Raw genomic sequence first — 25,878 nt, 5'->3', positions numbered from 1 at the left:
AGTATCTTTCGGAACAAATGCACACTTTAATTGCGGGCGACTCGGGGAAAAAAAAAGGGGATGAATCGGATGATTTTGTTTCGAGTGTCCATTTGTCAGCCATTGTTGCTTCAGATGCTCTTTGAAAAGTGGCGCCTTTGCTTTCCATTCAAAACCTTCTTTAGAGAGCGAATCTGAGAGCGATAGAGAGCCTAAAAACCCTAAGTGGTGTCCGAGACAGAGAAAGAGAGGATGATATTGAGGACTCCGCCACCGAAGAAGCAACGGTCCGAAACGAGGGATCCGGGCAGCCTGTTGGCCGCCGCGTCAGACCTGCCTCTCGTTATCTACGAGGATCCTCCTTCAGCGGCGCCCCCTCCCCAGTCCTCCTCGGGCGAACACTTGCTCTGCACCTACCAATGTCGCCAAATGGTGACAATACCCATTTTTCTCCTTCAAGTCCATTCTGAATCATCGATATCGCATTACTTTAGCTCTCTTATTTTTCTATTTTCCTTAATTCTAGTATGTACATGTTGAGATTTTCAGCTAGAAGGCTACACGTTTTGGTGGACTTTTTTTTTAAGACTACTTGTTTTTTGTATTTATGTATGCCTGTACGCGCACATTTTTGCGTGTGTCTATAGTAAGAGTTCGATTGGGATAAATTACATCTAGCTGATATTACTTAACCAGCTTGGGTGTATATATTGTGTGCCGTATTCCGATTATTCAATATCAACAATGGCTCACGCAATTGGGTTTACGAACTTATTGCTCTTGTTATTGTAGGTTAAATCGGATTTCTTTGACGCCTTAAGCTGTGCAGAGAAGCAAGTTGACGACTACCAGTCTAGATCGAAGGCTTTGGAGGAGAATTTTAGCAAAGTTGGTAAGTTGAAGAAATCTTCCACTATATTTCTCAACATTTTCTACTTTGAAACCTGCATTTCCTAAAAAAAGTTGACCTAGTTGATTGCCTCAATTAAATTCTATCAGTCTTCGCGTTCCTTAAATTTCCACGTAGAGCTCCAGACTTCCATGTGGTTTTATTTCTATTTTTTATTTTCTTGTTTCAAGTATTAATCTCATAGTGCTCGAGAGGCTAGTAATCTTAGGAAGAGGATAGCAAATAGAATAATTTGTTTGGAATGATGTTTTCTAATTTATCATTATATGCTGTAACCTGAGTCCTGAGCAAATGCTTTATGAGTTTAATGGTATGACTTGCAGTCTTCTTTTTCGTTTTTTTTTTTAAATAGATATCACTGTATGCACCATTAAAATTCTTTGAATTGTCATTGAGAATTTGATGTAAGCTTCTCCATGCTTGCATGTACGCATATGTGAATACATGCATTCATACATAGATGTGTGTGTGTGTGTGTGTGTGTGTGTGTGTGTGTGTGTGTGTGTGTGGGATTGGTGTAAGCTTCTATCCTCTAATTCATTTATGATCCTAACAGAAGCTGAGAGGAAGCAAATTTCAGATCGATTCCTATATTCAGAACAAGAACTTGCTGCTGCAAAAGGGCGCGAACAGGCACTGCAAGAGCAGCTTTTGAAAGAGGTGAATGATTTTCAGGAGCGATTTAAAAAACAAATACAATCACACAGCGAACTTGAGGTATCCTTGTTCTCTTTTACTAACCTAATTTCATGCGATGAATTGATGAATCCATTTGGTTTCATGTGATTTTATTTTCTTGTCTCAAAGAATAAAAGTTCTAGTTTAATACTTTGGGTTGATTATAGGAAGGTGGTGAATGCTAAATGGGACCCCACATTATTTGGGATGGAGAAATTCTTTCCATTTATAATGATTCCAAGAGTTCCAATTGTAATAGTGATTGAATACACTAAACTATCATGCACATACGATGCTTTTGTATATGTCCCGTATACTTGGCCCTTTGTCTATTTTATGATCAATAAAATTTTGTTTATGAATAAAAAAACAATGATCGAATACTTTTGAAGAATATAACCCCTAGAGGTTGGCTCAAGTGGTAAAGGCTTTGGGTTTGAGGGTATGCTCCCCCAGATGTAAAGTTCAAATCCCATTGGGTGTAAAAAGTCTCTAGGGGTCATCGGACTGGGGATATTCCCATTGAATTACCTGAGGTACACTTGCAGGAAACTCCTTGCGGAAGGCTTGTGCATCCCCGGGATGAGTCGGGATGTTGTTCTTGGACATCCAGTGCCAAATAAAAAAAATACTTTTGGAGAATATACCTAGATGTGACTTGAGTTTTCCTTGAGTTGTTGCAAATGGCATAACAGGCAGTCTCAAGCACAACTGTGCAGTTTGAAATGTGTCACTTGTAATGAAATGACATGACAAAGATGTAAGGGATTTTAAGGTAGGGATTTCAATACCTCAAATTGAGTATAGGGAGGTTGTGAATTGGATCCCACATTGCTTGTGAAGGAGAAACTTCTGCCCTTTATAACAATTCCAAGGGCTCCAATCGAAATATTGATTGGTTCTTTTGAAATATAGACCGTGATGTAGTTTGAGTTTTCTTTGGATTGTTATATCTGGTCCACTAATTACCATGATAATTGTTTGTTTCATTTGTTGGCGTGAATACTGAATGCTAATATTACTAAATTTAAATCCATATCCTAACAATTCAAATATTTCTGCAAATGGCTATATATACTTATGTGTTCTTTGATTTTTTGGTTCATTCTAGCTTCAAGGACAAACTTCTTCTAGCGTGAAAATCTACCCCACAATGGGGAAAGTTCATTATTTGATTAGAGAGTGAATCTTATTAATAGCGCATGTGAGTGCAACCCACATGCTTTTCCATTGGTCCATGCCCATGGAAAAGAATGCTAACCTTGAAGGAGCGTTGTTCCTCCATATGCTTTTCCATGGGCATGGACCTCCAACTTGAGGGTTGAACACATTGTAGAAGGATTTAACCTTGAAGGATCGGTTCTTTCAAGGAATCCAACGAATTTTATCCTCCCCCCTCCTTTTACCCTTGTAAAATATACTCAGTGAAATATTGATGAGAGCCGCCAACTCCAATCATGTGCTAATGTGATAAAGAGTAACGTTCTCTTGTTGTCTGTTGTTAGAAAACTGCATATGGTGGTGCATGTTTATGATGGTTCCAATATGGAAGATGGTTCTAGTATGTTGGTTACTCTTAGATTGCATCAATATGGAAGATGGTTCCAATATGTTTATGTTGGTGTATTCAAAAGAAGAGGAATGAAAGAAGTTTTGAAGATCAAGAGCGGTCAATGGATGAGCTTAAAAATTTATTTTTCAATACTTTCCCCGATTATTGCATTGTGATGTAGCCAAGAGCTTATGGAATGATACTCTTGCGAGAGTGGGACTCTTTTGAGTAATGCTAAGAATGATTGTTGACTTTTTGGCCAGTTGGCAAGGCATCCAGGGTAACTCTCAAATTGCAGCTATGTGGAAGATGATACTGACCTGCCTATGGTGGTGCATATGGATGGAGAGGAACGGTTGGAGTTTTGAGGATCGTGAATAGACAATGGATGAACTTAGAATTTTTTTTCTTCACACTTTATTTTATTGGTCGATTGTAATAGACTTTAATGGCATGAACGTACATGATTTTCTTGTAGCTTTAGACAGTCATGCCTAGGTGTGGCTCTTGTATATTTTCATTCTTATTTACTGATTAAAAAAAGTGTCAAGTTTGCTTGAATACCTCTCAAATGAGAGTTTCCGTATATTATATAAACTGCCAAGCCCAAATTACAGCCTACTAATCATCTGTAAAATAGGAAAGAATAAAGCAATACAAGAAAGGAAATAAAACTTAAGTTGGCGCCTATACACATAGATACAACTACTACTATTTACAGCCATATATATTTACTGCCATATATAGATATCATTGACATCCCCCCTCAAATTGATGTGGGTCGATCAAGAAGCATCAATTTGTCAATCATGAATTGATGACGGTGGCGAGACATAACCTTGGTAAAGATGTCAGCAATTTGGTGTTCGGTGGAAATGTGAGGAAGTGTAATCATATGACGATCAAATGCCTCACGAATGGAATGACAATCTACTTCAATGTGCTTGGTGCGCTCATGGAACACAGGATTGGCAGCAATTTGAATAGCACTGATGTTATCCGCATGAAGAGGAGTAGGAGTAAGTTGTGGAATACCACGTTCACTCATTAAGCTCCGAAGCCACACAATCTCGGAAAATGCTGATGACATAGCACGATACTCAAATTCGGTAGACGATTTGGATACTCGATCCTGCTTTTTACTTTTTCAAGAAATGAGAGCATTACCAAGAAACATGCATCAACCAGTAACTGAACGACGAGTATCCACACAACCAGCCCAATCAACATCATTGTAACCCATTAATTGTAAGGAATTCTCAGTAGAAAAGAATAACTCTCTACTAGATGTACCTTTGAGATAACGAATGATCCGTCGTACTGCTGCTGGATGAGATTAACGAGGAGCCTGCATAAACTGACTGACTTGCTGGACAACAAAGGAAATATCAGGTCGGGTAATAGTCAAGTAATTTAAACTCCCTACTAACTGCCGATACAGAGATGGATAAGATAATAAGTCGCCCTCATCCAGACAAAGCTTTAAATTGACTTCCAGAGGTGTAAGTATTGAGTTTCCAGATTGAAGCCCAACCAAGGTGAGAATCTCTTGGGTATACTTGTGCTGATGCAAAAGCATACCAGTGGGACAAGAATGTACCTTGAGACCAAGAAAATACTGAAGTGGGCCAAGGTCTTTCATACGAAAGGTAGTTTTGAGATGCTGTTGTAGTCGCTCAATTAGGTGAGAATCAGAACCTGTGATAACTATATCATTGACATATACTTAAAGAACAACAAGTCCAATGGCAGTTCGCTGAATAAAGAGAGAAGAATCAAACTGACTCTGAGTAAAATGAAAATCAAGAAGAGTGGTGCGAAACTTCTCAAACCATGCACGTGGTGCTCGCTTTAAGCCATACAAAGACCGCTTCAACTAACAAACCTCAGTGGAGGATGAACTGAACATACCAGGAGGAGGAGACATATGGATTTCTTCCTTCAAATCCCCATGTAATAACGCATTTTTCACATCCATCTGCCAAAGAGACCAGCCTTTGGAAGCAGCGATGGTGAGAAGAGTACGTACAATAGTCATCTTGGCAATGGGTGCAAAGGTCTCTTCATAATCAAGGCCATACTCTTGACAATTTCCAAGAGTCACTAAACGGGCCTTATATCTTTCAATAGTACCATCAGGCTGGAGTTTAATAGTATACACCCATTTGCAACCAATGAGTTTTACGCCATCAGGACATGGGACGATGTCCCAAGTTTGGTTATCCTGAAGAGCTTGAAGTTCATCTTGCATAGCTTGCCTCCAACAAGCTTGAGCAGTAGCCTGAAAATAAGACTTGGGCACAGAAGTAGTATCAAGAGTAGCCTAATGGGTAGTTTGTACGAATCCATACCTGTCTGGGGGACGTGAAACTCGAGATGATCATTGAGGTTCAGTTGGGATGGGATCAAATGTCGGTTCTGTGATAGGAAGGGGCAGCGAAGACTATGGACGGCGTCTTTGATACAGAAGCCTTGGCTTAAAACGTTCAAGAGTACAAGACACATCATCAAAAATAGGCAATTGAGCAGAAGTAGAATCATGTGAAACGCAAGATTGGAAGAAATATTGATTTTCAAAGAAAACCACATTTTGAGAGACACGAAGGGCTCGTTTGTTTTCAGAGATGAGATGATATGAGATGAGATTAAAGTTAAAAAGTTGAATAAAATATTGTTAGAATATATTTTTTAATATCATTTTTGTTTTAGGATTTGAAAAAGTTGAATTGTTTATTTTATTTTGTGTGGGGATTTGGGAAAGTTGTAATGATGAAGTGAGATGAGATGAGATGTTTCCTGAAAACAAACGAGGCCGAAGTTTGTGAGCATCCGCATCATAACACAAACCCTTTGTGAACATTACTATACCCAAGAAAAGCACACTGAGCAGCCTGAGCAGAAAGCTTGTGACGTTCAGTGGATGACAAGTGAACAAAACAAACACAACCAAATATATTAAGAGAATTATACTCAAGAACAACACCAAACAGACAAGAATATGGAGAGTCAAATTGTAAATTTGGAGAGGGTAAACGATTAATCAAATACACAGCTGTAGATAAGGCTTCTACCCAAAAACGAGGAGGCACAAAAGATTCAATCAACAAAGTACAAACAACATCCAAAAGATGACGATTCTTACGCTTAGCGACCCCATTCTGTTGAGGGGTGTAAGGATATGAGCACTGGGAGAGAATACCCTTAGTTTTGAGAAAATCCTGAAAATATGAGACATATATTCCCCCCCCCCCCCCCGCGAGTCAGAACGTAATGCTTTAATACAAGCAGAAAATTGAGTCTCAACAAACACAACAAAAGCTTGAAAAGTGGAAAACACATAAGCTTTTGATCGAAGAAAATATATCCAAGTAAAACGGCTATAGTCATCAATGAAGGTCACAAAATACTTGTACCGAGTATGTGAAAGAACGGGACTCACTCCCCAGACATCAGTATGAATTATCTCAAAACATGTAGAAGTGCGATTGCGATGTAAAGGAAAAGGTAAAGATTTGCTTTTACCAAGTTTACAAGAGCTACAATCAGAAGACACAATAGAAACGAAATTTTTATTCCCCAAATGACCTTGTTTCATAAGATGATTCAAAACAGAAGAATTGGGATGCCCCAATTTTTTATGCCAAACATCACTATTATTTGTAACAACAGTACAAGCAAAGGAATCAAAACTAGAAATGGAAAACTGAAGAGGAAATATACGTCCCACTTTAGGCCCATTTGCTATCACGTTCCCCGACACTTGATCCTGCTAAGAACAACCATTACAATCAAAATGAATCTCACAATTATTATCTACAAGCTGTCCAATAGAAATTAAATTTGTAGATAATTCTGGTGACACAAATACATTGTTGAAAGAGGATCCCTGAGTTCCAATTGCAGTCATATGATTGGAAGCCGCAGAGTCGACCAACCAAGGAGAGGTGAGGAAATTTTCCTTACCTTGAAGACCAAGCGCAGAGAAAGCGGAAACAATCAGCTATTGGACCATCTCTGGTGTAAGAGTTGATGAAGAACTAGCTGTAAGCCTGTAGGTGGTTGCCCCTGAGCAGAAACAAAGGGGACAACAGCTAAATTAGCCTGGGCAGCAGTAGGAAAATCCTAGGCCCTGTCGTTCTGAGGTTGCACGTGACAGTCTTTAATAATATGGCCCTCCTTTTTGCAATAATTGCAGAATTTTCTGCTGCAATGTTTGCAATATGCCTAAATTCCTTGCAACTATAGCACTGTATCTGTGTCTTGGATCTTCCTTTCCCTTGAGCAGCATATGCCACATTAACCATCTCAGTTGTCATAGTTTTGTGAGTGAGTCCATGTTGAGTAGCAAGACGCTGCTCTTCTCTCAATAATTCCCCCAAGCACACATCCGGGGAAGGAACAGGATTACGGTTTATCAAACCAGCTTGTGCAGTCTCAAACTCAGGTCTTAGTTTCATCAAGAATTGATCTCTTTGACTCTCAGCTTGAACAACTTGGAATGCTTCTAGGGCTTCCTTAGGAACTTTAGAATACACTATCCCAGAATATTCACTCCATAAATTCAGGAATCCAGCATAGAACTGTTCAATAGAGAGATTACCTTGTCTGTAGTTGGAAATCTCTAACTCAGCTTGAAATTTGCGTGCAGTTTGTCTTGATAATATACACGCCTAAAATAGTCCCACATCTCCTTAGCAGTAGTAAATGATCGAGGATTGTTGATCATATGTGGTTCAACGGAACTTAATAGCCAAGAAACAATCTTGGCATCCTTGCCGGACCAAGAACTAAGTTCTTTGAGATCAGTAGGGGCCACAGAAGACCCATCCAAGTGACCCCATAATTCATTTCCTTTCACAAACATTCGAAACTGAAATTATCAGCTTCCATAATTCTTTCCATCAAATCGAATGATTGAATTTTCACCCGACATAATGACCACAAAATCAAAAGGAGTGAAAAAAAAAAATTCGTTGCCGATAGATAACACAAAGAACACTGACCTGATATACTACCAGAAAATGCCAAAACCACTGCCAGAAAATACTACCAAAAAATGCACCGAAAACCTGAGAAAATCTCTCTGCAAAAGCCTACACAGAGAGCCCGAGAAGAGTGCAATGAAAGAGGCAAAAAAACCTCTAATGAAACAGAACTGCCGAAATTTCCAGTAGCCACTGACCCACTAACCGAAAGCTCCAAAACACTGCTCGGAAAAACAGAGAGTGCCGACAACTGTGTAGACAGAGTTGCCCAGAAAAAATTAACCCAGAAAGTGAAGGCAGAGAGTGCCGACACAAGCCAAAGAACCGAGATAAAACACTAGTCTGTGTCGATGGACCCAGAAAATTCTAGGGCTCTGGTACCATGTCAAGTTTGCTTGAATACCTCTCAAATGAGAGTTTCCGTATATTATATAAACTGCCAAGCCCTAATTCCAGCCTACTAATCATCTGTAAAATAGGAAAGAATAAAGCAATACAAGAAAGGAAATAAAACTTAAGTTGGCGCCTATACACATATATACAACTACTACTACTTACAGCCATATATATTTACTGCCATATATAGATATCATTGACAAAAAGGTGTTGCTCTTGTATATGTCCTGTATACTTGGGCTTTTGCCTATTCTTATAATCAAATAAGTCATGTTTACTGACCAACAAGAAAAAAATTAAAATTGCATATCTTTTGCTACCAAGGCCTCCTTACAACTAGAAATGCTGAATAAAACCTAGAACATATCTTCACAAAAAGCCTTAGCCTTCCTATTCAACGGCGCTATTAGAGAAGCAGCTTCCTCCGCACAAACATTATTTCAAATTTGGCTTCTACACAACCAATCGCCATATAGCCTCCCTATCTGTGTACCCTCAAAGTCATTTGCCCAAGAGAGCTTTGTATTGCATGATTAAATTTGTGACAATAAGTTGGACACCAAATTGAACAACTGCAAATTGCCCCTTAAGGATGACGTGCCACTTTGAGCTTTTTGAATTAACTGCGTGTCCAATAAAAGAACCTTTATTGAACTGCTTTTACAGTTTATCAATGGTTTTGCTGTCAGCGCCCCTTCTTATAAAGGAGGAAAAACCAAGCATGGCCTCATTTGGCAGTGCTATTTGTGGCATTTTTTTTACCATGTAAGATTAGTTTTATTAATAATGAAGATAAGAAACCTCTAGGGGTTGACTCAAGTGGTAAAGGCCTTGGTCTTGGTGGTATGCTCCCTCCAGGTCTAAGTTTTGAATCCTCTTGGGTGCAAACAATTTCTAGGAGTTATCGGACCGGGGGATTTTTCCCTTGAATTAACCGAGATGTACTTGCGGGAAACTTCTTGCCGAGGGCTTGTGCACCCATTGCTTGGATATGCTCAAATGTAGCTTGTCCGCACCTCCAATTCTTGCCGAGGGCCTGATGTTTGATTTAATCATGAGTGGCATCTCCAAATTAATTAATAAACCTTGTTTATTCTGTGATCTTGGTTGCTGGAGAACTCTGTCAAAACAGATCAGTTCTTGTATGCTTGAAATTTGTGTTGATATTGTGTTGTGCATGCTTGATGCTATGTGGGATGTGAGATGATAAGGTCTTTTCCAATTTTGGATCTTAGGTAAAGCTCCGCAATGAAATGAATCTTCGCTTGAAGGCTGATGCTTCAACAGCTTCAGCTGAAGAGAAAGCAAGCATTTTCGAGAGAAAACTGAGCAATCTTTCCGAAAGCATAGAGAAGGAGAAAAAACGTCTCCACAATGAGATCGAATTGCTGAAAAGAGATTCAAAACTTTCTGTTTCTAGAATAAGTTTAGATGTGAGTAGATATATTTGTCAATCTAATTTTCATGTGCAGTGTATGCAATCTACTGTTGTTTAATTTGCTAAATTTTGCTGTTCGAAGCTTGAAAGAATGGAATGCAGAGCTATCAATGCTGAGGAAGAATCAGGCCTTTTAAAAGAGCAGCTGGAAGATCTTAAGAAGCAACTCACTGAGGTTCTTGGCTCTTGTTCATTTGTTGATTCTTGGAGCTTACATACAATTTCTTTGTCCAACCATATATCTTATATTCATTACTTTATATCCCCTTATGATGCCAACACTCTTTAGGTTGTCGTTATACTATCCTCTATTTCTTGGATTTGGCTTTTGATGCCTTATCTTTGATTGTCTTTTCCAAAAGAAGTAAAAGGGAAGGGTTCTGCTTGGTGTTGGTTTTGAATTTTTGCTTGTATCAACTTGCATTAATAACAAGTGATTTTTCTAACAACCGTCTTAGACTTATTGACTAATGATACCCTCACTTGATCTATTCATTTTCTAAATGGAAGTTATTGTGTTTATTTTTCCAGTGCATGCATCAGAAGAGTGAAGTGGAGAAGAAATTATCAAGCTTCACATTTCAAGAAGCTTCTTCTACCGATAGTAATATTTTGGTTAAACATTTGCAAGAAGAGCTTAGGAACTACGTAAGTTTGGTTGATCATTCTTTATTACCACATATTTACCCCCTTCATGTTACAATGAATGTTCCTTGTAAGGTGACTTGTCGTCCACAAAGTTGATCCTTGCAATGATTTACCTCATTTAAGTGCTGATACATACAGATGCATATACATAATAAGATTTTTGCTGTCATCTACCATTTAAATTCGACTATTTTATTCCTGGTGGAGAATTCCATTGTTAGCAGTGTAGCCAGAGAAGGTACTTTTTGTGCTTTTGGCCGGCAGCGAGTAACAGTAGTCTGTCTCTTTTCCTTGAGCCTCTGTAAACTTAGGCTATGTCTTGTTGACACCTTCTTTTTAACAAGTAATTGTAAGTTTTATTGACAATAGCAGTAGGCATAGCTCAAGTACACGGGTTGTATACAAGAGAAACACTTAGTTATAATTTTTTTTGACGAGTTTGCCTGGCTATAATTTGAAACTGATACAAGGAAATGGTGACTTTAACTCAAAGACACTGATATTTAATACCATCTTTAGTACTTGACACAAAAGAAAACCTATATTGTATATTGTTTTTAGCTATTCATGTGCTTGCTTACCATTGGATTCAGATGCAAAATGGCTTTAATTTAAACCCTGCATATCATGTTTTGCTTTTGCTCTTAGCATACGTGTCCTAAAGGCATGGAAATGTCGCACTGTCTTCTTTATTTTTGAAAAAAAGATACTTTTAATTGGATGCCTTATTTTATCTTTGTTTATTTAATTTACATTCTTTTGTCATCATATTGTTTTATGAGCCCTTTCGTCACAGTTCTTTATTTATTTGCTTTGACTATGATTAGGAATCCGAAGTCAGAGAGGCAAGGAAGTTGAGATCATCTCGTGAAAACATTGAATTATTGAAGGAGAAATTATCGGAAGAGAAGGGCCGCAGAGAGAGGGCAGAGGGAGAGTTATCTAAATTACATGAATTCCAGATGAGTATGAAGAAGCTGGAGGATGAATTGTCATCTTGGAAGTTGATGATCAAAGAAATTCCTGGTGTGTCATGTTCCGAGGATATACCTGTTAAATTTGCAGCTTTGCAAAAGTGAGTACATTTATTTCACTACTGTTGGCTTTATAACTGGGACCACTTCTTCACAGTCACCAGGAAACAAATTCAATACCCTATACTTGAAAGACATGTTTTTTTCCAGTTATTTTATTTTTATATATTTTATTGTTTTTATTTTAATTTTTTGGCATGGATGAACTCCTTTACCATCTGTACAAGTAATGCAACTTTTGGTGATTGAAAATGAACATGTGCTGTAACACCAAAACTTCATCAGATCTTTGCCTTACTGGGTCCATTTGTCATTACTCTTCACTTTTGGTCTGAGTTTTTAGAGACTAAGGGGACATTTGGACACAGATATGGGACACAAAATTCTCAAAACTTCTCATAATTTCATTCCCAAATATCACTCAAACACAAAACACTTCAATTTCAAATTTCCAACTTTTTCATCTAATTATTATCTAAACACAAAAACCAATACAACTTTTACAAACTTCAAAACAAAATACAAAAATCCATACAACTTTTACAAACTTTAAGGCAAAAATAATATTGAAACAACTTTTTAATTTTATAATATTTTTATTGAACTTTTTCTCTCTCATTTCCCAAAATCCAATAAACATCTTAACTCAAACCATTTCATTACCATTCACAGAATTATGAGATACTCCAAGTGTCCAAACGAGCCCTAACATTTTGTATTGATATTCTAGATTTATTTTTTCTCGCAACTTCTAAATTATTTTTTAGTGCATTAAGTTGCGTGTTACCCCTCAACCCATACCCCTTTGCAGGGTGGATTGAGAACATATGATATGTACATGGCGTAGAAGTATCACTGGTATATGGCTTGGAGGAATTTATGAATTGAAAAATATAATACGAAATTGAGTTTGGAGTCTTTCTAGACTTTGTCTCCATAAATGGTTTATTATATTTTTTGGAATGAAACTTGAATGGTTTATAATATCACAAGATAAGTGAGAAATTATATATTGTCTTTGCATTCATTATCATTTTAAATGAGGGGGATTGCTGTTGATATGACATACATTGAAAGAGAGAGGAGTGTAGGGCTTTGGACACCTAGAATATCTTAGAATATTTGTGAATAGTATTGAAATGATTTGAGTTAAGATATTTTATTGGTTTTGAGAAAGGAGAGAAAAATTTGAATAAAAATATTATAAAGTTAAAAAATGAATATAATTTTTAATATAATTTTTGTTTTGAAATTTGAAAAAATTCTATTTTTTGTGTGTTTTGTTTAGAAATTTGAGAAAGTTGTATTGATTAGATAATGATTAGATGAAAAAGTCAAAGATTTGAAATTGAAAAGTGTTTTGTGTTTGAGTGATGTTTATGAAGGAAATATCTTAGAATATTTGAGAAATATCTCAGTGTCCGAACTAGCCCTTAAATTATTTTCATTCACTATGCTAATGTTGGCAAGTGGTACTATGCTTTCTGGGTGAGCTGGTTAGTCTTTAGAGGGCTGCAATAAGGTCCAAATATGGAAGCAATGGTAGATGGAGAATTGTGTTTTACATTACTTCTATAAAACTAAAGTATTTGGAGCAAAAATAAATTTTATGTAATCACTGACTTTTACTGGAGATCTAAAGCTTTTTTAATGGTAATGGTTTTTATGGAGAGCATAAATGGTAGGTTTACACTAGTGCCTAGTGGTTACTTCATGTGTACACCTTTTACTACCAATAAAGTTTTACTCTCACTTATAAAAAATGGTATTTCATTTTTTTTATAAGTAAAAATCGAAGCGATACAGGGCACAAAAAATGGTATTTCATTTGTGATTTATGGATTAAAACCTTTCTTCTTTATGTTAAAACTTATGAAAAACAAAATGCCAATTGTTGAAAAGCTTAACTGTAAAAGGGAAAAGGATTCTTGAGAGCAATTGAATGGAAGAAAAAAAGTTTGTGTTGCATCTTGATTGTGCAGAATGGTGGAACAGGTGCAATACATCCAACCATTAAAGATTTTAGATTAGGTTGATGGTGTTGATAACTGATGGGTATTTTGTATATTTCTTTTTTGTAAGTAAACGATTGTATTAATAAGAATAGGCATAGCCCAAGTACACAAGATGATATACCTGAGGTAACACATGTCTAGGAAGAAGAAATGGAAATAAGAAAATCATGAAAATCAAGGCCATTGAAATCTATAGCTTTGGCCCATAGAAATAAAGTTCTTACGAAAAGTAATTTAAGCTCCGCTAATGAACGTTCCTTGTCTTCAAACGTCCGGTTATTACACTCTTGCCATAAGCACCACATAATACACGTAGGATCCATCTTCCACACAATTGTGATTTGTGGAATACCGCTTAGATTTGCCCAACTGGCCAAAAGCTCAAGCATTGTAGTAGGCATAACCAAGGCAAGCTCTAACCCTCTGAATACATCTTCCCATAAGGCTCTAGCAACCTCACAATTCAGTAGAAGATGATCTATTGTGTCACCACTTTTTTTGCACATACATCACCATTCCACCATAATCACCCTGCGTTTCTGTAAGTTATCCATTGGCAAAATCTTACCTAGAGAAGCTGTCCATGCAAAAAATCCTGCTTTGGGAGGCACCTTATTTTTACAAATCCTTCTCTATGGAAAGTGATTGTTTTGCGATTGTGTGAGAGACTTATAGAAAGAGTGAATCGTTGGTCTTTGGAGCCGATTTATGTTTCGTATGCCAATAGGAATCTATGGATCTGATACCGTTGGTCTATGGAGCCGATTTATGCGATTACATTTTTCTCAATATGTTACTTCTAAAAAAAAAAAAAAAAAGGAGCGAATCGAGAATGTACATTTTCCCGCGGGTACCCACCACAATGTGTTAGATCCTTGAGGGATCAGTCTCATGGAGTGCAAGAGTCTAAAAAAATCCCCCAAAGCTGTCAACTTCCCAATCTTCCATTGGACTAGGTCACCAAATATCTCCATGAAGTCAGCCATTGAAGCTTTTTTTTCACATGCAATCCTGAAAACTAAAGGGAATGAGTCCCTAAGGGTGTTATCTCCACACCATAAGTCATACCAGAGTTTTATTCTAGAGCCATCTCCCAACACAAGTCTAGTGCGACGAGCAAAAACCCCCCACCCTCATTTAATGTGCTTCTATACTCCCACTCCATACGCCCCACGTACCTTCCTAGTGCTCCAACCCCCCCACAAGCCTCCATACTTGAAGTCAATTACTGACTTCCGTAAAGTTTCTGGTTCCATATTATATCGTCACAACCATTTTCCAAGTAGGGCCCGATTGAAAACCCTTCGATTTCTAATTCCAAGTCCACCAAAAGAGATTAAGGAGCATACCTTATCACACTTAATCAGATGGAATTTGAATATATCCCCTAGACCACTCCAAAAGAAATCGCGATTAAGTTTCTCAATGCGGGTTGCCACACTCGTTGGAATTGGGAATAAAGATAGGAAATAAGTTGGTAAATTTGATAGAGTGCTCTTGATTAACCTTTCAACAAATACAATATTTTTCAACCTGCTAATCTACGTTCAATTTTCTCAATTATTGTATCCCAGACAAATTTAGGGGTTGTTTGGAAGATGGGATGGTTTCATCTCATCTCATCTCATTTCATTTTCTTCTCAAACATCGTTCAAACACAAACATTTTTCAATTTCAAATTTTTCATCTAATCATTACAAATTTTTCAAATTTCCAAACAAAATACAAAAAACACTTTAACTTTTTCAAATCCCAGAACAAAAATAATTTTAAAGAATTATATTCTAACAATATTTTAACTTTATAATTTCAAATCTCAGAACCCCATAAAGCATTATAACTAAAACCATTTTACTATTATTCACAGATTTCTCACCTCATCCCATTCCCCAAGCATCCCCTTAGCCCTTAAGGCAACACCCAAAGGAAGACCAAGGTAATTCATGGGAAGAGAGGAAACCTGACATCCAAGAGTGTTAGCCAACAACCGGATGTTGTGAACGTTACCAACTGGGTATTCTGTATATTAATTTCTTTGTTTAAGTGTTTGAAGATATTGGCTTAGGTCTTGGCAGGCTGAGTGCAGAAAATGATTCATAGAGCTAACCCCTTTTAATTGGGAACCAAGCTCACTTTAAGTTAGTTTTTAGTAGTGGCTTAGGTAGATCTTTAGTTGAGTTTAACGGATGCTGTTTGTTACCATTGTACTTTTTTCTCTGGTGGTGTATTTAATTATAGAAGAAATGCCATGTAATGCTATTCCTTTTCCCGTGGCTCAGGGCTCATGCAAAGAGGGTAATTTGTTGACATTTTAAGGGTGGGGCAACAGATTTCTACTGGTATATAATATAGCTCCTACACTTATGGATGTATAATCCAGCCCTTGCAATCTATTAAAGTTTGGGTTTGAATAAATTGGTCCTGCTTGCAAGCTTCTCCCTCTACATCACGGTTAATTTTCTGAGTTTCCAAACTTCCTTATGGCAGTAATGCCCTCTTCTCTGTCACTCTTGCAGCCATACACACGCCGAAGCCGTTTTTTTAAAACTCTCAGATCCGGTACACACTTGCATAAAGACCGAATATGTGGATGTTCCTTCGAAGTATACAATTTTGCTTATGTGTGTGTGTGTGTATACCGAGGGTTGAATGGGATATTTCCTTAATGAAGCTAGTACATATTCTTGATTAAGCACTGTAATTTTTGGTATGCGTGACCATTTGATGCAGAGAGGTGATCGATTGCATGATGAAGGAGGGAGATGCAAATGCCCGCTTAAAACAAATGGAGGTGGCTCTTGATGCTGCGCAAAGTGGAAAGCACATTGCTGAAACTGAGGCTGCATTTGCCAAAGAGAAAGCAGAAGAATCAAAATCAGAGGTTAAGCAGGTTGAAGTGATGGTAAGTGCTTGCTTAAATAGTTTTGTGGAAAGTAATAAGATCATAGTTAACAAGTGACTGGTGCTACACTCAACTGTAGCAGAGGACCCAGGGTTAAAGCTAGTGGAAATGATGTTATGCTCCTATTTACCTGCCATAGTTAGTTGCATTCACTTACCTGAAGGAACCTCTAGGAATTGGCTTGGTCTTGGTGGTATGCTCCCTTCAGGTCTAAGGTTTCAATCCTCTTGGGTGCAAACAATTTCTAGGGTTCATCGGACTGGAGGAACTTCTCCTTGAATTACCTGAGGTGCACTTGCGGGAAACTTTTTGCCGTGGGCCTGGCACCCCTGGGATTAGTTAGGACTTTGTTCTCGGACACCTAGTGCCAATAAAAAAAAAATTGCCAGAAGGCATATGAGAACCTGTTTTGGTAATTGATGTTTCTTCTTTGTCTATAATGGCTCCTGTTAACCTCGTGTACTTGGGTTGCACACCAAAGGCAATGGAAAAGCTTTTGGCATGTAAAGGTATCAAACTTGTTGATATTTTTACCTTCTTTTTCGTTTTTCTTTTCTAGGCAACTAAGGTTAGGGGGATTTGACTTCGAACCCCACACTGTCTCATACATGGGACAGGTGGAGATGCCATTAGCCAAATTGCTACATTTATATTCTTTTTATTGATGTGAAGGTGACATGCTTATTTCTTTGAGATGATAATTGACCCACACTGATGTTAACTGTGAATTCTGTTATATGAGTATTGTTCTGAATAGATGTGTCTATATAATATAAAATCTTGGGTTCAGGCATTTGCAAACTTTCGTTTATTTATTTTTCCTCTTTCAAATGTTTGTACTAAAATATTTTATTGTGTATTGTAGCTTTCCATGATTACCGAAGAAAGAGATAAATTGAGAGATCTTGTCAATGAATGCAAAAGGCTAAGGAACGATGAGCAAGGAGATGAAACAGTCAGTGGGACGCTTATTCAGGTTATAATATATTTCCTTGTGTACTTCATTTGTTCTTTAATTCATACGATCATAGTGGTCTTTGTTTGTGACTTTGTTGGTGCGTGCAGGAGCTTGAATCATCTCTTGCAAAGAAAGAATCATGTATTAAAGGACTAGAGAGTAGTTTACATGAACAGAAGAAAGTCAATACTCGTCAATCTGAGGAGATAAAGTTGCTCAATGAGAGGTTAAATAACGAGGCAAGAAGAATAAAGTCACTGGAGAGAGAGAGTGATCGGCTTCGTTCAGAGATTTCCCTATTGGAGTCAAAGGTAGGTGCCAAAGACATTATGGGGATTACTAATATAAGCTTTCCTACCCATTCATGATTCATTAATTCATAGTTGATAAATAATAAGCCAGTCCTTGGAATTGAGTTGGATATGATGTTGTTTTTGCAATTTGTTTTTGATAAATAAAACACAAATTTATTGAATCAAGTAAATAGGTGTAGCCCAAATACATAGGAAGAATACAAGAGAGAAAACCTAGTTACAAGTTAGGAACTAGAAATAAATACAAGAAATTCATGAAAACTAGCCCCATTGAAATCAATAGCTGTAACTCCTCAATGGAAGGCCCAAATCACATGGCCTATACTCCAAAAGGACCAGTCAATGATACAATTGGAGCTCCATTAGAATCTTATAAAGAGCAAGAACTTCTCATTCGTAAGCAATGTGAGATCCCATACACCACCTATCCTTATCCTTATCGTATTGGGGTATCACAATAACAGTAGCCCATAAAAATAAGGTATTGAAAAGAATTTTTCTGGGTTCATTCAAAGAGTGTTCCAGATCTACAAAGCCCCGACCATTCCTCAAGTCAAATGCACCACCACATAAGACGTAACAGGATCATTTTCCACATTATAGCGATTTGGGGGTTACCGTGAAGACCTCGCCAACTAGCAAGAAAATCCACTACCCTTCTAGGCATTCCCCATGCAAGTTCGGTTTTGCTGAAAATATTATCCCACAAGGAAGTAATAAATGTTCCACAATTTAACCACTTTTTTACACACATAGCACCTATCAATAACATTAGGCCCATGCTTCCTCATATTATCCATGGTCAGAATTGTTTTTGCAATTCAATGGAGATATTCACACCTTGCATTGTAGACGGCTGAAGATCTCTTCTCAATTCCTTAGCTGTCTTCTTTTTTTATGGTAATATCAATCGGGACTCTATGGTTAGTCTGCTGGTGGTTGCTCTTGCTCGATAGAGTAGTTAGTGATATGTACCTACTTTGGAGTATGTGGTCGTTCATCGGGTTTTTAAAATACTGTGTTACTACTGTCTTAAAATTTTGGATGACCGTCAAAGGTTCTAGTATGATACAGCCTGATGCTTATATTACTTGTTCTTTATGCTCCCTAATTTTTTATATCAATAATTTGACGACTCAAGAAGTTTAAATTGGACATGCTCAGTTACTTTTTTGTGTTATTGTTGACAACTTTTTGTTGCTTTTAAATCTGCAGTTGGGTCATGGTGATTATTCTTCTGCAAATACAAAAGTCTTGAGGATGGTAAATACTCTTGCAGTTGATAATGAGGCTAAACAAACCATAGAGGCATTACAGACTGAGTTACAGAAGACAAAGGAGAAGTTACAAGCCGTTGAAGAATTGAGAAGTCAGTCAGGTATAAAAGCATCGTTATCAAGTTTGTCATTTATGTTTGTGCATCTCTTTTCTTTTTGGGACCCTTATTGTATAAGCTTTTGCGTGCAAGGTAACTGATGCTGAGGTTATTATGAGTATTTTCGAGATTTCATTTGTTGTTGCTATTTAATCTGAGTTTTTTTTTGGCATATACAAAATAAAGGTGTTGCTGTATTGAAATTAGTCTAGGGCCATAAATCCTTGCATTGTGGATGAGTTGAGGTATGCTGAGAACAAAAAGCCAACAAGTTAGCAAAGGTTGTTACTGTATCTTTCTGTCCTTTGTCAAACCACACAAAACTGTTGGTCCCCTCCCACTCTTTGCTCCAAACCATCTAATTAGCTTTCCCGATACCAAAAGTGGAGGTATTGATAGACTGAAATATGTTACTCCAATACTGTTCAAGCTATATGAGATTTTGAAACTGCGTTTGCCTTGTTGGCAGTGGTGAAGCTTGCTGCTGTATATTATGGGATTGCTTCTATATACTTTGAAGAAACACAACTTGAATGCTGATAGGAATTCAGAAAAACGCCTCATTTGGTTAAATGAGATGAGATAAAAGTTGAAAGTTGAATAAAATATTGTTAGAAAATAATTTTTTAATATTATTTTTGTTTTGGGATTTGAAAAAATTAAATTGTTTATTATATTGTGTGTGGGAGTTTGAAAAAGTTGTAATGATTATATGATATGAGATGGTTTGGTTTGTATAACCAAACCAGGCCTAGGCCTTTGTGCTTGTATACATCCTGTATACTCAGTCCTAGCCTTTGTGCTCTTCAATAAAAGTGTTGATACCACTAAAAAAAAGAAAAGTATGTCTAATAAATACTCATTGGTTACTTCATTGATTTCGTAGTTATTTTCTTAATTTTTTTTTAGACCATTACACAATGAGTTCATTTCTTTTCCTCGTTCCATATTTAAATTATTCAGGTGATGCTGGGAAACTGGTGGATTCCTACATATCTGGGAAGGTAGCACAGTTAAAAGAACAAATTGCGACTCTTGAAAAACGTGAAGAGAGGTAAATACTATGAGAAAATATATTTTTATGCGGCAGTGTTGGAACATGAGCTATTCCAAACATTTGAACATACCTGTGGAACAGATACAAGACTGTTTTTGCCGATAGGATTTCAGTTTTCAGGAGGGCATGTTGTGAACTTTTTGGTTACAAGGTATGTTATTTACTTCTCATTTTGCTTTATGTTTTCTCGTGATGTTACGATGTTGCCTCCCTTTTTTTGTTGTGTTGTAATTGTCTGTTATAGTGGGTGCAAGTTGTGATTTGGGATTGGTCAGCCTAAAAGCGAAACCGACTAGATTATCTCGGTGTGCTTTGTTTGGTTATGAAGAGTTCTAGATTTGGTTCTCGGGTGAACACATGAACTGATAAAGGCCAGGTTCTTTCTGGGTTATTGGTGCTCTTTTCCCTGACCTGATTCAAGAAACAAACATGGTTTTTATTTTTTTATTTTTTTTAATATATTTTTTTTAAAGGAAACAAACATGTGTAAAGTAGATATGATCGTATAGTGGAATGTAGGGTCTCCTGTGGTCGAATTTTTCTTTTCTTTTTTTTTTTTGGGTCCTCAGACCTCTTTCTTTCTTCCGTGTGAGCCTTCATCATCTTTGTCTTCATCTTTTATTTCCAGACCACTCGAGGGGTTAGCATTTGCCCCCTTAGTTGATATGTCATGTTTGCAATTTTGGTTGTGTAACGTTGAAACAACATTAGAAGTTCCAGGATAACGTTGCCACAATTTGAAACATGGTGATGGAATCAAAATATTGTTGAAAGTTGGATGACCAAAAATGCACTTTATTCCTTCATTTTTAAACGTTTATAATGACTACTTTTTTTACTTTTCTTTTTGAAAACCTTTTTTTCTTATCTGAAAGATGAATTAATATAATCTGAATATATGTGGAACAGATTTTTTCTGAAAGGTAAAAGAATTTTAGGTTTGAAAATATGGTACAGAAAATGATTGTATATCACTTGGTAAACTTTTACTTGTGGGCACTGGAAAATGAACTTTTATTTATATTCCTTTTCTGTAGTTTCAAGCTCCCATGATCGAAATGTTACGACTCTTTTGTCTCCATAGTGACTAGCAAAAAATGCTCTGCAAGTTACTCTTTGGTATATACTAGCACAAATATTTAGATATATTCTTGTGTGCTTTATTCATGTCAATGTTCTTGCTTGACTAGGATAGAAGTTATCTTATGGTGAAATGTAAAAAATTTAAGCAGATCTTTGATGACGCTTTTGGCAGATTGTAATGGATGAACATCTGCGTGCTAATGGAATACCAGTCACACATTTTACTCTCCAGTCTATATATGCACAAGGCGATGATGAGAAACTTGAATTTGAATATGAATCGGGGAATACAATCATTTTGGTAAGATGATGTCTTCTGGGCATATGGGGGTGTGGTGTCTAATGTCCCACAAAAGCAACCATCAGCTCTTGGCCTTTCACTAATGCTATTACCATCTTGGAATGGATACCATAGATTATGTCCAGAAAAAAGGAGTCCTGTCTGTAGAAAATACTATATTTTTGCTTGCATTTAAACGTGGCAAATTGTATATTGCATAACATTTCAACTGAAAATATTTTTGTAAGGCTTTGTTTGGAACTTAAAATCATTTCAATTCATCTCAACTCATCATTACAACTTTTTCAAATTCCAACATAAAATATAATAAACAATTCAACTTTTTCAAATCCTAAAATAATAATAATATTAAAAAATAATATTATAATAATATTTTATCATTTCAACTCAACTCAGTTCAACATCCAAACACAGCCTAAGTTTTCATTTTTTGAAGTAGGCCTTCTTGTCAAAGGGAAGGAACAGTGCAAGCACATTCCCCCTCTCCAGTGTGTCAAAGTTTCATGTTGATATATATAATTTAAGTAGAAATTAGAAACTAATTTTTTTTCTTTAAATCTAACAGGCGAATGATTACACCTCTCAACCTGAGATATCCCATCAGGTACGAAGCATTTTGTTTCCTACAATTCTTATGAATATATGCTTCTCATTTCTCTCTTTGTTACACGGAGGCTCGTTTGGACACCTAGAATATCTCAGAATTATGTAAATAGTAGTGAAATGGTTTGGGTGAAGTTGTTTTATTGGGTTTTGGGAAATGAGAGAGAAAAAGTTGAATAAAAAGATTATAAAGTTATAAAATATTTGAATATAATTTTTTAATGTTATTTTTTTTTTTTGAAATTTGAAAAAGTTGTATTGCTTTTTGTGTTTTGTTTGGAAGTTTGGGAAAATTGTATTGAGTTTTGTGTTTGGATAAGGTAATGATTAATTGAAAAGGTTGAATATTTGAAATTGAAAAGTGTTTTGTATTTGAGTGATGTTTAGGAAGGAAATTATGAGAAGTTTGAGAATATATTAGAATATCTCATTACCCAAACAAGTGGGTGCCACACATGGGGGTATCCCCCAGTCATGGTATGTCTCTTAATTCACCCAAAAAAAATTGTAAATCGGATGGAAAATGTCAACACAAATACGAACGAGTTCTGGTGCTGAGTTAATGAATGAGTGAAAAGAACAATTCATTTGTATAGCTTGTCAAGATGATGTTAAGAAAAAGTGTAAATACAAACCATTTGGAGAATATATGCTCAGATGAATTGGAATGTTAGATATCTGCTTTGACTTCCCAGTAATATGATCTGTTTCATCTTGGATCTCCCTACGCACCGCTGCTGTTTAAGCAAACAGGGGACACGTCATACTTCTCACCCACAATGAACTGATTTTGGAAATGGATCACTCCAATGCAATGAGAGGTGTGTGAAATTTTATTTGACTGAATTGATGTGGAAACCGTCATTCTCCCTCAGCAACAGTTATAGTAGCTATGATTTTGAGGGGTTGGGTTTGCACAAAAAGCTTTTTACTTGAGCCTTCATTTGTTTGAGTGGCAAAATTTTGGTAATCGGAGAAAATACGTGAAGCCTCTTCCATTAGTTTTACTGAAAATATTTTTTTAGAACCAATTTCTATTTTAATATTTAGGGCTCGTTTGTTTTCAGAGATGAGATGAGATTAAAGTTAAAAAGTTAAATAAAATATTGTTAGAATATATTTTTTAATATTATTTTTGTTTTGGGATTTGAAAAAGTTGAATTGTTTATTTTATTTTGTGTGGGGATTTGAGAAAGTTGTAATGATGAAGTGAGATGAGATGAGATGTTTCTTGAAAACAAACGAGGCCTTAGTGTTTTCCCCTTTCACTTTGAATCAAAGGGAAGGAAGTGCTATCTGAAATATGTACTCTTGCTTCCATCTCTCCTGAACCCCAATTAGAAGATGAGTTATAGGAATTATTAGCTTTGGTTAATATGGTGTATAGTGGGTTGAGAGTTTTCTGTAGGCTACTCATTGTACTTGCAGTGGGTCAAGAGTTTTCTGTAGGCATCTCCTTGTACTTGGACTGCTGTCTTTTGCGCTTATAATGAAATTCATATTACTTATCAGAAAAAAAAGAGTTTTCTGTAGGCTTACAAATTATTCAAATGTATTTATTTATGGTCACAACTGTTGGTTGGTGTCTGATTTTTCATGTGGTTCTCTGCATTTTTTTTGTTTGGTTCAATCTTTGAAGCCTGCCTTCTTGCAGGTGGACATATTTATTAGGAAGTTGAACTCGATTCCAGCTTTCACTGCCAACTTAACTGTGGAGTCTTTTAACAGGCGAACCCTATCTTAAGAAGTTTTTTGGCCCAAATCTTGAACTTTAGATCTCTCCTGCAGATGAATCGCCAGACTTGTAGATTTTGCTACCTAGTCATATCTTTGTCTAGGTCATTCAACATATCCCAGAACAATCCCACATGTATGTTTGACGAAAGGTTCGTATGATGAAATAAATCGATCATGGGTTTTGCTTCATCTGCTTGTATTCTTATGAAGTGTATGCATCCTATAGACTTCATGGCATAAAATTCGGTGAGAATTCACCTCGGCAGTTGATAAATTGTAAATAACCTCTTGACCATTCAGGTGGACGCATAATTTTCCAAGTGTTGTAACGGTGGTATATGCTTTGTGTCACATTAGGTGCATGTTTCCTAATTTCCTGATGCTATGCAGGGTGGGAGATAGGTCAAGTACATTAACGCTTATTGTATTTTGCACGTTCAATTACATCTTGGATTTTCAATTATATCAATTAACTTGTTGGGTTTGTATTCTATTGGATTATCTAACTAAAATCTGACATATGGCAAGGTCATGGACTCACGCAGTTTAGAAGTTTAAAAATTATTACCAAAAAATAAAATAAAATAAAAAATTGAAGGCTGAAAAGAAGAAGAAGAAAATTGTAAGGTTTAATAGAAAGAAAAAGAAACAAAGGTGGCTGACCTAGCTAATTGGACAAAACGTACCCTAAATAGAAAGAAGAGGGCTGTGTGGAGTGTAAGAGTTGGATGGGATCATTGTGCTTTGTATGTTGGTTGTTCCATTCCTTGGATTCAGGTAAATCTTTCTTGTCATACTTTTATGCAGCAACAGTACCTCAAAAGTGGCAAAGATGTTTAGTTAGGCCATTGATTCTGTGTGATGATGTTTGAAAGCATTTGTTTTTTTGTAGGGAAAGTATGGCAGAGCGTGACTTTAGGATTCATTTCGAGGGTGGGGGCGGGCCCCTCTATCTATGGCGCCACGCCAGTCTAGTAACCATTGCTCCCTCGCCCTTTTCTAGGAAATTAACATAAAGAAAAGAAGAATAATTAATACAAGCAAAGCATCAGTTCAGTAGGTTTTTGGAAGCTAACAAGTTTGATCTAGATCTGAGGCTATCATTATGGGAATGACCATAAAAACCTCAAGCTGTGGAGATGTTAGCAATCAATCGGTTATATATATATATATATATATATATATATATATATATATATATATATAGGAAATAAGTGAGATTTGGGTGGTTTTAGATAAAGAATATAGGGCAGTGGAAATGCATTTTGGTGCCGTATTCTTCGCTGTCTACTGTAGTGTTGATTCAACAAAGTCTACCAACTCAAAGTAATGCATGTTGTAGTGCAAGTTTACCAACTCTCTCTCTCTCTCTCTCTCTCTGTGGAACCTTGGTTATTATTTTTGGGTCAGTACACCTAATTTAAAGATACTTTTATGTCTACTAAGTGGAAAATCTTCCATTTTCAACTCTTTCTTTTGAGGTAAGTCAATCATTCTCATTTCAAAAAAATTAAAAAAAAAAAAAAAAGGAGTCGATCATTCCATTTTCACCATATATATAATATTTGAAATTTCTTAACCGGCCTAAAGACTAATTAAATGTATCTGATCTCATGTGTGTGTTTGTGTATAACATCTATCTATCAGTAGTATCGTCATCCTTCTAATTAAATTAAAACTAGTACTATCAGTTACAGTCTCTATGGTGGCCCGGGAGTAGTAAAGTGGAGAGCTACAAACGTGTAGAAGTCTCTCATCATCTCATCAAAGCCTAAAGTTGAAGCCTACAAATTTGAATTGAAGAAGATTTGAGACCCAAGATTCGTCAACTTCATGAGCATCCATCGATCTTAAAATATATTAGACTTGTGTATATATATATTGATCTGTCTAATTAATTCATAGATCAGTGA

General features: G+C 36.5%; 1 protein-coding gene and 1 non-coding gene across 3 annotated transcripts; both read left to right on the top strand.

The window, feature by feature from the left end:
- LOC121254817 (mitotic spindle checkpoint protein MAD1) lies at nt 1-24,302 on the top strand. Of its 2 annotated transcripts, none has more exons than XM_041154989.1 (16): nt 1-411; nt 772-871; nt 1,446-1,606; nt 9,736-9,933; nt 10,021-10,113; nt 10,470-10,586; nt 11,414-11,661; nt 16,366-16,537; nt 17,403-17,513; nt 17,603-17,806; nt 19,025-19,187; nt 20,148-20,238; nt 20,323-20,392; nt 21,497-21,625; nt 22,191-22,229; nt 23,883-24,302. In XM_041154989.1, the coding sequence occupies exons 1-16, from the start codon at nt 232-234 to the stop codon at nt 23,970-23,972; spliced, it is 2,166 nt and encodes a 721-aa protein (XP_041010923.1). In that variant the 5' UTR covers nt 1-231; the 3' UTR covers nt 23,973-24,302. The 2 variants fall into 2 exon arrangements, with proteins under 2 accessions (XP_041010923.1, XP_041010924.1); XM_041154990.1 differs by having other exon boundaries at nt 7-411; nt 1,449-1,606.
- LOC121256784 lies at nt 14,301-14,417 on the top strand. Its single transcript, XR_005939075.1, has one exon. It is a non-coding gene; the product is annotated as a small nucleolar RNA snoR2/U65 (small nucleolar RNA).
- Nucleotides 24,303-25,878: the final 1,576 nt, after the last annotated feature.

This window comes from Juglans microcarpa x Juglans regia, chromosome 3D, assembly GCF_004785595.1.
Source record: "Juglans microcarpa x Juglans regia isolate MS1-56 chromosome 3D, Jm3101_v1.0, whole genome shotgun sequence".
Classification (NCBI taxonomy): Eukaryota; Viridiplantae; Streptophyta; class Magnoliopsida; order Fagales; family Juglandaceae; genus Juglans; species Juglans microcarpa x Juglans regia.
The sequence above is the reverse complement of the archived record's forward strand: the minus strand, read 5'-3'. Positions and strand labels throughout refer to the sequence as shown.